We start from the raw sequence: 12883 nt of genomic DNA, 5'->3' as shown, positions 1-12883 counted from the left end.
CCAAACGCCTCCTGGAGATGCCGTTGGGTGAGCACATCGCAGTCGTCATTCTGTCCAGACGGCAGGTCCACAACAGGGTTTGACCTCGCTGACTACTCCTTCCTTGAAATACTCTCCCAGCGCCCTCTCCAACCGGGACCACCTCTCTGGCAGGGCCTCACACCTCTCCTGCCCCTCCCTCACAGGGTCCCTGGGACCCTCCTTGGCCCTCTGTTCCCTCCCTCCCTGGGCCATCTCACTCATACCTGTGGCATCGATTTCCATGAGATGTCAATGACCCCCAAATTACATCTCCCATCCCAGCTTCTTGACTGAGTTTTCAGATCCGTGTAGCCAGCTTCTGCTGGACAGCTCCTCCCAGACATTACAAAGACACTCAAGCAGGCTCAAAATTGAGCTCACAGCAGAACCACTGTGGAGAACTATTTGGTAGTATCTTCTAAAGCTGAACACATGCACCCCCATGGCCCACAGTTCCGCTCTGAGGTACTCAACAACGGTATGTATATATATGTGCACCAAAAGACACATACAAGGGTGCTCACAGCAACACTATTCGTGGTAGCCCCAAACAGGAAACGACGCAGAATGTCCATCAACAGTAGAACAGATAAAGAAGTGCCAGTATATTCATATGCTGGTACGAGAAAGTGAACGGTCTACAAATATATCCAATGACATGGATAAATCTCACAAACATAACATTGCGCAAAAGAAGCCAGACATGAAAGAGTTCATACTGTATGATTTCATTTATATAAAAGTCAGAAATGTGCAACATTGACCTTTGGTGCTAGGAGTTAAGACAGTGTTTACATTTGCGGGATAGTAAGGAAAAGATTTCTGAGTGCTGGTAATGTTTCTCTCCACCTGGTACTGACCCTGGGTGCGAATTACACAGCTGTGCAAATTCACTGATTATATGTACACTGGGGAACAAGGGGAACAAAATTTTTGTTGCATCCACAAAAACACTTGTTCTTACCTAATTTGAGTGTGCTGATCTCAAATCTGACATTAGTTTTTCTCTGTAAGCTACAGTATTTTTTGCAATTCAAGATTTTAAATTTTCATCTTATTGTAAAATTTTTAACATTTAGTTTAACATAATGAAGTATAATGTCTTCTTGGGCATAATCTTTGTGAAAATATAATAGTTTATATGATGCAGTAAATACACTAAAAGATATGATTGCATCATAATTTGTTTACAATTTTGAAATAGAACATACTAAAACACTTATTTTAATCATAAAATTTGCACAAAACTTATTTAAATTCTATTCAGGCAAAAATTTGCGTTTGTAGCTCTTGTGTTTGTGTACTTGTTGAGGACAATCTTGTTTGATGCTCCAGCAGTAGTCTGCTCATTACTAACAGCTCCAAGATTTTCGGGAAACTTATCAAGGTGACTGTTCAGGAAGTGAATCTTAACACTCACGTTACATCCAATGTCACAGAAAGCCAACAGCATCCTTTAAACCAGAAGTTCATAGTTTTCTGCCTTTTTGTTGCCAAGGAAATTCTTTGTAACTGCCACAAAAGACTGCCATGCTGCTTTCTCATCCTTATTCATCTTCCTGGAAAATTCTTCGTCACGTATGAGGGTTCAAATTTGAGGTCCATCAAATACACCTGCTTTTATATTCTTGAAAGACAAGGCAGGAAAAGCAGAAATAATATGTTGAAAGTGTTCACTTTCTCTATTCAAAGCCTGAATAAACTGCTTCATTAAGCCAAGTTTGATGTGAAGTGGGGGAAAATAATCCTGTCTCAATTAACTACAGGTTCATTCACAATATTTTGCATCCCAACTTCCAGAGCTTCACGTTTCAGCTACTCCTTCTGTGTCCAGTGTTTCTCCCGAGCTCGGCTATCCCACAAACACAGAAAGCAAGGATACTTCGTGAAACCTTTGTTTTCCTAGCAGGAAATTTACCATTTTAAGATCCACACAAATGATCCAGTTATGCTCCTTATACTTGAGAAAGTCGAGGACAATTTTTATGTCATTCTTACTAAGTCATTCAATTCGGGTTGGCTAAACTGCTGAGGGGTTAATGACTCCTTGGCATCAGAAGAAGACCCTTCAGATTCTCAACCATTTCCTCATGCATCTTATCAAAATACACTTGATCACCATGTTCACTTTCTTTGTCCTTAGAAGAAATAAAACCATTGAAAACTGGAACCGGGAGTGTCTCAGAGTGTTGGATAGGTCATATTGCTGAAGGAATATTAGGATATGCGATCATATGCCATTTTTTCTTGCCGATGCCCTTTGTACGGATCAGACAGAAATAACAGTCACTGCTGTGGTCCTTAGGTTCACGCCAAACCATGGGAATACCAAAAGGCATTCCTTTGCATTTTGCTTTTATCCAGTCATGAAGCATTTCCTCACAATTATGACACACAATATGAGGAGCCCGATTCTTGTCTTGATCGCCAAGGGGAACTTGAAAATAGGCAATATATGCACATGTCAAAAATGATGAAATATTGCGCCTTTGACATTGAAGTGTGTAACAGCCACATATATAACAGAAGGTGTCAGGACTATTCTTACATTTACACCTACTCGAAGAAGCCATGATTCAATCTTAAAACAAAATAAGAGGGTGTTTTTATCAGATAATAATTTTTTACATTTAAAAACAACTACAATTATGTAAAAGTGATGTTTGTAAAACATTAATTGCCTTGTGGTTATGTTCAATCCAAGAGTCGTTGCCCTTTAACTCCAATTTAAAAATGCATGCCATTAACTGTAACAAAAAGAAATTAAAATTGCATAAAAACTAGAGCATGCACCAAAAAACAGATTTCATATTTGGAATCAGCAATGTAGAAATATATAGAAACAGTTCTAAAACCTCATGCAACAGGAAATTAAAAAAAAAGTTCCCCAGTGTTATAATTTCTGCATGTATGTATACTCAAATAAAAAGTTAAAAAAAAACCCACAACAGGATACATCCTGTTCCTCATCGAGCACCCTGTCACTCAGGTGTCCCCTCTCAGAAAAGGTCCAAACTTTCCAGTCAGTTGCCCAAGTCAGAAGTTGGGGCGTTTCCCAGCTGTTCCCCTCTCCTTATGACTAGCCTCCTAGCTCTCAAATTCACCCACTTCTCTCCGCCCCCTCTGCCTGTCCTTAGCCCAGACCAGTTCCCCCACTGCCTGGCCCTCTCTGCAGTACCCTCTCAGCCTCCACCCCTGTCCTTTCTAATTCATCCCCACACAGTGGGGAGAGGGACCCTTCTTCCAGGATGAAAATCCAGCTGTGTCTCTCCCCGGTTAAAAATCTTCCAACGCTTCCCCACACCCTCCAGATAAAGCCCATTCTCCCCCTTGTGGTTCCGGGGCCACTCTGGCTTTACCTGTAGCCACCCTGCCCCCAGTGGGTATCCCAGACCATCTGCACAGGCTTTCTCTGTAGCTGGGAACCCCCTCCGACCCCTCAGGTCTGCTTTTCCTGACCAAGTCACACGCATCCTTGGGTCTCAGCTCAGATATTCTCCGGCCTCCGTGAAGGGTTAGAGGCCCTCTGAGGCTATCACAGCAATGTGTGCTGCCCCCGTCTCAGCACACAGCCCGTTGGACCTCGAGTGGCATGAAGGGGAACACTGTTCATCACTCCATCCTCAGTAACTAGCATAGTAGAGGCTCGGAAAAGACTCGTTGAATAGATGAATAACTCGAGAAAGACATCTAGGCCGAAGGCCTGAGGTGTCCCTACAAGGGAGTTGGCAAGAAGGGAGAGGGGATTCTCTGTGAGAGATAGAAGTCTTATAATTTAGAATCATACGGCATCAGGCTTGAAGGGACCTCCGAGGTCACTTGTAGGTTTACAAATGAGAAGCCTAAGGGAAAGGGTCGCTGGCTGGACAAGGATGGGTGGGAGAAGGGAGAGGCAGCAGCCACAGAGCAAGGCAAGGTACTGATGAAAAGTGAATAGCTAGTGCTGATAGGGCTCCTAAAACAAGTAAGGTTAATTAATATTCCTTCTGGGTATGACTGTGGGCCCCCTGCATTGTGGCCCACTTCCCCGGTCTCCCCAGTGGAGCTGGCCTCTGGCCTCCTTCCCCTGACCACTAGATGGCGCCCGATACCAGGAAAAGGAGAGAGCAGGGACTGGTCCTCTCACCCTCTAGCTCCATCCTCTTTCTTGAGTTCCTCCCCTCAGACGTGGTACGCTGGGAGCCCAGTGGCTGTGGCCAGGCTCAGGTGGCATGATACTTGGGCTCCAGGAAACAGTTTGCTTCAACAGGGTGCCTTTTCTCAAGCCAGGGAGAGGGTGGGTACTCGACCCTTACCAGGGCACTGACCAGCACTGCTCCTCCTCCCAGCCTCCCAGAGACCTTGGCAGACGGCCCTGCATCACGCCACCACCAGGGGCAGGGCTCTGGTCAAGCTGACACCGGCTCATCTTGTTGTTCCAGACAAGATGCAGTGGCTGGCACTTGTCCCACTGCGTCCTCCAAGCAGCCTCGCCACCCTGAGCCAGCAGGTGCCCGCCCATGGATGGTGGCTCCAGTACTGCTGGCCTGACAGGCCCCTTTCAGGCCATCGCGGCCTCAAGTACGAATCCGCTCCTGCTCTACCCTGAAGTGGAGCCGTTCCGGGGCAGTGCCTGCCCCCTGCCGCCCTTTCCTAACATTGCAAGCCTACCCAGCTGGGATGGTTCAGCTGCTCTCTCGGACTGGGGCGGGGGGGGGGGGGGGGGGTGTCTCACTCATTCATTCAACAAACATCTATTAGCATGGAGGTTGTATGTGGGCCAGGACCTGCTCTAGGTATCTGGAAGGTAGCCATGAACTGGACAGATAGAGTCTCCCTGGTGTCTTAGAGTATATAGTGCAGATGTTCACCTCACATTACCAGTTGCTCACTTAAGTCCTTAATGCTGTTTTAGTTCATTTCTAGAACTCTTGGGCTTTCAGAACAAAATGGACACAAACTATTCTAACATTACCCACCACCATCACCAGGACTCTTTCATGATTCCTGCACTCCCAGTCCACTGTTCATTCATTCACTTTACTCGGGAGCCACAGGTAGGGGTAGAGGGAGGAGGGAGGAGGGAGGAGGGAGGAGGGAGGAGGGAGGAGGGAGGAGGGAGGAGGGAGGAGGGAGGAGGGAGGAGGGAGGAGGGGTGAGGCTGATGTGAGGCCTCCTGCAGAAGGCAGACCACTGCCATCGTTCACCTGGCCCTCTTCCTGTCGGTTGCTGAAATTAAAAAAAAAAAAAAAACAAAAAAAGAACGAATGGATGAGCGCCAGAGAAGGGGCTTGTCTGACGCTGGACGCTGTCCCTTCTCCGTGGGGATCTGGGACTCCAAAACAGGCCCTGCCCGCCTCTCCGGCTCCCATCCTGGGAGGGGAACCGGCCTGCCCAGTGCCCTTCCTGCCCCCGACGCCGCAGGCTCTCTTGGCGCCCTCTTGGCAACAGAACAGAGGGCATCCAAAGCGGGTGGCAACTCGCCTCGCCACGGGCTCGGGGCGGCGGGCGATAGGCGCTGGGGGGACGCGGAGATAGACAGACAGATAGCGCTCCCCTCACCTGGCCCCCGCCTCCACTTTTCCCATGCTAGGCCTCCCCGGAGCAGGAGCAGCTCAGACCTGGCGGGCAGTGCCGTCCCTCCGCACGCGGACTGTGACCTGCACTCGCCTCCAACTGTAGCTCCCAACGCCCCTGAAACCCCTGGCAACCTGCCCCGAGAGTCTGACTTTGGAAAGGCGCGCAGAGTCCCTGCACACTTTTCGACCTGACGGAGTCTACGAGGGAGACCCCTCCCCGGGGCTTGGAGAGGCCTAGGGAGGCTGGAGAGCCCAGGCGTGACCACAAGGAGGCGCGCTGGCACTGCCTGTCCTGGGATGGGTCAGGCAGGGGAAGAGGACAGAACTGACACTGGAGCCCGGTGGAAAGGTTGCAAGAGGCTACCTTGAGATTTGAGGGAGCTCTTTATCCTCCCCCAAAAAGACGAGAGCGGAATTACGGGTGGAATAAAGAAACTGGCTAGGCGTTGGGAACAACTTTAGATGACTTAAAGATTTGGGCTTGTGGGTCAAACAAGACTAGGATCTGGGGAGGGGGGGTCCCCAGGGAAGGGAACCTCTTCTTTAGGGCCTTTTGCAGTTGGGGTGAGGTTCCATAAAGCATCATCATTCCCAGGTACTGGGGACTGGGAAGGGACTGAGAGTTTTAGATACCTCTACACACACCACTCACACAGAAACATTCTGTCCCAAGGCCCTCTGCTCCCATGGTTACACCCCCCACACATAGGCATCTCACACTTTCTCACACACACATTCCTGCACTCACACATACCTCAGTACACTGCAGAACACAGGGAATCCTCACATCATACATCCCAAGTGCACCTACCCCATATACTTCATCTCTAAAAATGTCCACACTCCCCAGTGCTGTTCCAAGATGCACAGAAACTGCCCCAAAACTTATTGAAACACACAGAGCAGCCTGTGTCCCACCCAACTTCATGTGGACCCTAGGTCCCCTGCTCCTGCATGACCTCTGAAACGACATATGCAGTTTCAGACATAGCTCTAATACAGCTACGAACAGGCTGTGCACCCACACACACACACACACACCCCTTCTCCATGAGCCCTAAATCCACCCACACCGGCCCCCCGGGCCTTCTCCAATGGGACCTTCCCTGGGCTGAGTTATGACTTCTGTAAGCCCAAGATACATTTATCTGATAGACTCTTTCCATAAAAATTGTACTATAAAAACAATATCTTAATATATTCTGCTCACAAAAATTAGGGGATATTCTATAGCTTCATATTCATTTTGAAATATCCCCTAATTTTTGTGCACAGTGTATATTCAAACATTTTCTTCAACATAAAATTTTTTTTCCTTTCTTTTGATATTAAAAGAAGTTAATACATTTTTATGAGCCTTTGGATCTTTCCTATTTGGGCACGTCTGTCTGCCTGTCATTTGCACACGCACACACATCCTTTGGACCACCTCCTTCCACAAACACTCAATGGGCAAGTTCCCCTCCTTCTCCATCACACCTGAGCCCACTTTCCATCCCCCAGTCCAGTCAGGGAGACAGACAGACTGACAGATCCCCCCCCACTCCTTCCTTCAGAGACACTGGGGTTTATCAGGGTTGGGGGAGAAAGCTACAAGAGGAGGAGCGAGGGCGTGTGTGTGTGTGTGTGTGTGTGTGTGTGTGTGTGTGTGTGTGTGTGTGTGTGTGTGTTGGTAACAACAAAGAATGGAGGAGAGAGAGGAGAGTGAGCGGGCGAAGGAGCTCTAGAGCGTGTTTTGCCTCGAAGGCGAGACTTGCAGCCAATCAGAGCGCTGGAGCCTCCCTCCGCGACTCCTCTATTGAGTCTATAACCGGCTGGCCGGGCGGAGCTGGCAGCATTTGACCGTGGCTTGGGACGCGACGAGAGGCGTGCAGCGACCGTCCGAGGGCCGGCGCTGGTCGAAGCGCCCCGTGGCCTCCCCTCCCCCGAGACGCTGCCGGACCCTACCCCCGCCCCGAGGACGCGCACCCCCGCCTCGGCTCCTCCGCCTCCCCCGCGCTCCTGCCGGCGGCTGAGGCCAGCCCCGGGGCGGCCCGGCTCCCGCCAGGATGAGTGGCTCCTTCGATCGCAAGCTCAGCAGCATCCTCACCGACATCTCCAGCTCGCTGAGCTGCCATGCGGGCTCCAAGGACTCGCCCACCCTGCCCGAGTCGTCCGTCACGGACCTGGGCTACTACAGCGCGCCCCAGCACGACTACTACGCGGGCCAGCCCTACGGCCAGACCGTGAACCCCTACACCTACCACCACCAGTTCAATCTCAACGGGCTCGCGGGCACGGGCGCGTACTCGCCCAAGTCGGAATATACCTACGGGACCTCCTACCGGCAGTACGGCGCCTACAGGGAGCAGCCGCTGCCCGCCCAGGACCCAGGTGAGAGCCGCGGAATCGCGGGCGAGGGGGAGACCCTGGGAGGGAGAGGGAGGCGGGGAACTGGAATCGAAATCTGGGGAAGCGTCTAAGATAATCCACGGACTGTCTGGGGTAGAGAATGTGGGCGACCCCAGGGGGAAACGAGACTGCCTTCCAGTCCCGGAATCGCGCGCCCCTGGGGCGCGTTGCTCGCTCTCCGCCTCGGTCCCGGGTGAGGATCCGGAAGGGTTAGGGGAAGCCGGAGGGGGCTGTGGATTGTCGGGGGAGGGGGCTCCTAATTGCGGTGCTTTCTCGGAGAACCGTAGCAGGCGGTCGTCCGTCCGGCTGCAGGGGGTTTGGGGGGTCGGAGTGAGGAACGGAGAGCTCCAGGGACCCTCGGGTTTGAGCTAGGGAGAGGAGGAATGGAGAGAGGGAGAGGAGGAATGGAGAGAGGGAGAGGAGGAATGGAGAGAGGGAGAGGAGGAATGGAGAGAGACACCCCAGCATTACGGGAGAACAGAGGGAAGGCGCGACTGAGGAGTGGAGGAGCTGAAAAAGAGAAAGGTGGAGACAAAGTTAAGAGAAAGGACAGAAGAAAGGAACGGAGGAAAGGACGGACGAAGAAAGGGAGGAAGGAAGGAAGGAAGGAAGGAAGGAAGGAAGGAAGGAAGGGAGGGAGAAAGGAAGGAAAAAAGGAAAGAAAGACTATGCTAGCAACTTTTCTGAAAATCGAAAATTATTCTAAAATGAAAAGTTAAAAACACAAACAAACAAAAAGAAAACAAAGAAGAAAGAAGGGACGGGAAAGAGGAAAGGAGCGGCAGACAGCGAGCTGGGCAGGAAGGGTTTGGCCGGCAGCAGGGTGGCGAGGCGCTGCGAGCCGGAGCCCGGGAGGCGCCGTGAGCGAAGCCCCGGCCGCCCTGGCACGAGCGGCGCTGGCGCCGGGGACCGCGCTCCGGGGCCCGGCGCGGGGCTGGGAGCTGCGAGCGCCGCGTCGTCGGCGGCCGCCGGCCGGGTCTGTGGCCGCCGCGCCCTCCCAGGGTGCCGGCGGCGGAGCGCGCAGCCGGGAGATCCCGGGGGAATCGGTGGGCCGGAGGGCGGGGGCTCCTGGAGGACGCAGGGGTCCCAGGCAGAGACTGAGCCGCCCTCCTCCCCCCGGTGCGTTGCTCACAGTGTCGGTGAAGGAGGAGCCGGAAGCCGAGGTGCGCATGGTGAACGGGAAACCCAAGAAGGTCCGAAAGCCGCGCACCATCTACTCCAGCTACCAGCTGGCCGCCCTGCAGCGCCGCTTCCAGAAGGCCCAGTACCTGGCGCTGCCCGAGCGCGCCGAGCTGGCCGCGCAGCTGGGCCTCACGCAGACACAGGTCAGTTTGGGGCGACCGAGGGTTGCGGGGCTTCAGTGAGGCCGCTCGGGACCCCAGGACTCCCCAGGCATTATCGAGCATGGATGATGGCCTTTTAAATTCCCTGCAGGCCCTTGAAACCCTCACCTGTGGGTAGAGGGGCCCCCCCCCAATCTCAACGTCGGTCTTTCTGCATTAGCACGAGTACAGGCACGCATATTCGTGAACCTGTGCAACCCTGAATGTCTGTCACCAGGAGAGGTGTCCTCCCTCTGCCCCAGAACCCCCAGTTTCCGCCGTCCCCGACAGTGCTGGTCACTCACTTGCTAGGAGTCCATATGTGTCTTCCCCTCAGTCGAGGCACGTGTATGTAGATGTGTACATATACATGTAAACCCGTGTACAATATCTGCACACATACCACTGTATCTGTACCTGTGGGAACGCTCACATAAGGAGTGTGACCTTTTACAGGTCGTTGTGTCTGTGGATGGAAGGGCTCATGGCTATGACTGTGCAGACTGGTGATGCATGTAGAAACTGTGTACTTGCTTCCAAACGCCACATTGCTGCTCAGCACCCAAATGTTCCCCCCTTCCTCTGCCGGGAGTGGAGAAGAGAGATTCCCACCAGAGAGGCACAGGGACTCAGAGGTGGGAGCCCCACACCACCTGTCAGCCTGTCCTGAAAGCCCCCAGCAGCCTGTCACTGCTCAGGGGAGGAGTGGCGGCTTCCTGGCTCCCTGCAGGTGTTGACAGGCGGGCCTGGGTTGCGGCTGGCTGCGTGGGGCCCGGTCCTCCGGGAATCTGGGTCACCCGGTGAGAAGCTGATTCATTGTTTGTACCAGTCATGGGGTGGGGAGCAGCAGGCGGAGGGGGAGATACCCCAGGGGAAATTTGGAGAATTGTGGCTCACCTGCTCCTGAGTCCCCACTAGACAGCCCCGGAGGTCTCCTCCATGTCCGAGCGTCTGGACATGGGTGCTCGTGTGTGTGTGTAGGAGTTTATCTGGGAGTAGTATCTGTGCGTGTGTGTGTCCTTCCAGTTCGGTGTCTGTGTGTGAGGCGGTGAGTGGGTATGTTCCTGAACATGGAGATGCTGTGTGGGCGGATGTTTGTCTCTGTGTGTCTGTGTGCCTCTGGGTTTCCAGTGTGAGCAAAAGGCCATCAACGGCCTGTCACCCACCTGGGCTGCCTTGTATTGGGTGCTTGTTACTACCAGGCTGCTCCACTTTATCTGTTTTAACTTATTTGAACATCATTATGACCCCATGAGGTAGGTAGTAGTGCTGTGACTGTCCCCATTTTGCAGATGAGGAAGGCAAGAACAGAGAGGTTAAGGAACTGGCCCAAGGTCACACACTTTGTAAGTGGCAGAGTGGAATTTAGACCCAGGCCAGGCAGTTGCAAGTTCCTTGCCACAGTTGTATCCCAGGTAGAAAAAAGATGCTGGCCTGGGAGTCAGGATGTAAGGGGTCTGCCTGGGTTCTGATGTGTGACGTCGGGGAGCTGGCCTTGCCCTCTCTAAGCTGGAGTCCCACCGGGTTTTCACTCAACATTCTGAGAGGCTAACTGGCTCCCTCTTTCTTCTCGGGTGCAGGTGAAAATATGGTTTCAGAACCGCCGCTCCAAATTCAAGAAGCTTTACAAGAACGGAGAGGTGCCCCTGGAGCACAGCCCCAACAACAGCGACTCCATGGCCTGCAACTCCCCGCCGTCGCCTGCCCTCTGGGACACCTCCTCCCACTCCACTCCGGCCCCTGCCCGCACTCAGCTTCCCCCGCCACCACTCCCGTACAGTGCCTCCCCCAGCTACCTGGATGACCCCACCAACTCCTGGTACCATACACAGAACATGAGTGGACCCCACTTACAGCAGCAGCCGCCTCAGCCGGCCACCCTGCACCATGCCTCCCCTGGGCCCCCGCCCAACCCTGGGGCTGTGTACTGAGCACCCACCCGGCCTGAACCTCCCACGAAGGACCCCCGGGACCAAACAGAAGGCATCTCTGTTCTAGCCGACACTCAGGAATCATCGATGAGCACAGGGGAAAGGGAAACCCCTTTCCCCTTCCCTTGTCCCTTCCTCCGGGGACCCAAGAGCTCCAGATGAAATTTGCCTAGATGTTCCCTGAACCTCTCTCCCCCTGCCTAGACACTGGGGTACCCTTCCAGATGTTGGAGTATTTCACTCTAGCTGGCACAGCTGTTCCCCTTCTGTTCCCGGAGCCTGGATTGGCTTTAAGTGGCTCATCACCTTTCAGCTTCCGACACTTAGTACTTGGTTCCCAGACTGGAGACTTTGGGCCTAGGGGACTGTGGAGTATTTGCAGGCCAGGTCTGGTCTGGGACACGCGGCACTGTGGATGCTGGGAACGGCCAGGCCTGCTTCCTCCTAAGCCAGCTGTGCTTCCTCTCTTCCTGAGCATCCTCTCTGACAAAAGGACATTGGACATCATGACAGGGACTCAGGGTGGGGACCTCAACCAGCCCTCTGCCCCGCATTTTTAGCCCTCGTTTAATATTTGAGGGTTAAACCAAAGAAAGTGGGGGAATCTTTCCATATTTGTGGCTTTAGAGAGAAGAACTCAAGGAGTCATCTCTCTCCTCTCCCTGCTCTGGTCAGAGAGAGGGGGTGGGTCTCAGATGTCTTCCGGAAGGACCCGTTTCTTCTTCCATGTACAGGACTTTGCACAACTTTGGTTTTAAAAGCTGTTGAAAATAGGAAAACAAAGGGCATTGTTAACAGATAAGATCCATCTCCCCTGTGCTGGCACCTCTGCCCCGCCCACTCCCCACCTCTCCCTCTTCTCCAGTAAGTGGGCAGTTTTGGCACCAAACGCCAAGTCTCCAAGGGGACATGCCAGGCAAGACAAACCCCAAAACACCCCGTTTCTGGTGACCTTGGAAACATTGCATGGGGTGAGGTGCACAGGGAGAGCGGAGAGGGTTGTAGCTTTTGGTGCCTTTAGGGGTACGAGAGTGGCTGTCTGGAGGGCTGGTGGCACTGCCCCTCCCTGGCCCAGACTTCCCCCCAGAACCTTCCCGCCACGCCTGATGTGGTCAAACATTGAAGAAAAGGAGAGGCGGAAGACTGTCGATATATATATATTCTGTATTTTTTTAAGAGCAACAGAAAGAAGCAGCCTCCTCCCTGTGTGGTTTCCTATTTATGTGGCCCTTTCCCCCTGGATGTACCTGCCTGTGCAGCCGTGAGCTGAGCAGCAGGCACGAGGGCTCTGGCTGGATCCGGGTTTGGTGGGAGGCGCAGAGGTGAGAAGGGACATGGTGGATCTCCGAGAGCCCCACCCAGGGAGACAGGAACGGAGCCGGCTCCCGCTCCCTTCCGGCCTTCTCATTTCTGCTTTCTTACTGGACCCATCTTTATATATAATGTTAATAAAAATTAAAAAAAAAACAAAAACAATAGATGAAGAAGAAAGTAACCACTGAGCTTTCTGAACTGGAGGCTGGGAGTAGATGGGGCTCTTGGGAGGGCATGGACGTCGGGGGCGGGGTCTGGTGGGAGAGAGTCTGTGCCTCCAGCGGCTCTGCTGGGGCTCTGAGCCCAGGGGGTGGGCTGGGCCCGGACCCAGGTGGCAGGTGCTCCT

At 53.0% G+C, this 12883-nt stretch overlaps 1 protein-coding gene across 1 annotated transcript; it reads left to right on the top strand.

The window, feature by feature from the left end:
* Positions 1–7440: 7440 nt before the first annotated feature.
* On the top strand, positions 7441–12671 carry DLX3 (distal-less homeobox 3). Its single transcript, XM_066366420.1, has 3 exons — positions 7441–7952; positions 9105–9295; positions 10873–12671. The coding sequence occupies exons 1-3, from the start codon at positions 7628–7630 to the stop codon at positions 11221–11223; spliced, it is 867 nt and encodes a 288-aa protein (XP_066222517.1). The 5' UTR covers positions 7441–7627; the 3' UTR covers positions 11224–12671.
* Positions 12672–12883: the final 212 nt, after the last annotated feature.

The sequence above is a fragment of the Saccopteryx leptura genome, chromosome 2, assembly GCF_036850995.1.
Source record: "Saccopteryx leptura isolate mSacLep1 chromosome 2, mSacLep1_pri_phased_curated, whole genome shotgun sequence".
NCBI classification, from domain to species: domain Eukaryota; kingdom Metazoa; phylum Chordata; class Mammalia; order Chiroptera; family Emballonuridae; genus Saccopteryx; species Saccopteryx leptura.
The sequence above is the reverse complement of the archived record's forward strand: the minus strand, read 5'-3'. Positions and strand labels throughout refer to the sequence as shown.

Bases quoted from the DNA above. Each gene is read 5' to 3' on its own strand.
- DLX3 (XM_066366420.1), top strand. From the start codon at position 7,628: ATGAGTGGCTCCTTCGATCGCAAGCTCAGCAGCATCCTCACCGACATC. The intron at 7,953-9,104 runs GTGAGAGCCGCG...CGTTGCTCACAG, and splicing joins GCTGCCCGCCCAGGACCCAG to TGTCGGTGAAGGAGGAGCCG. The intron at 9,296-10,872 runs GTCAGTTTGGGG...TCTCGGGTGCAG, and splicing joins TGGGCCTCACGCAGACACAG to GTGAAAATATGGTTTCAGAA.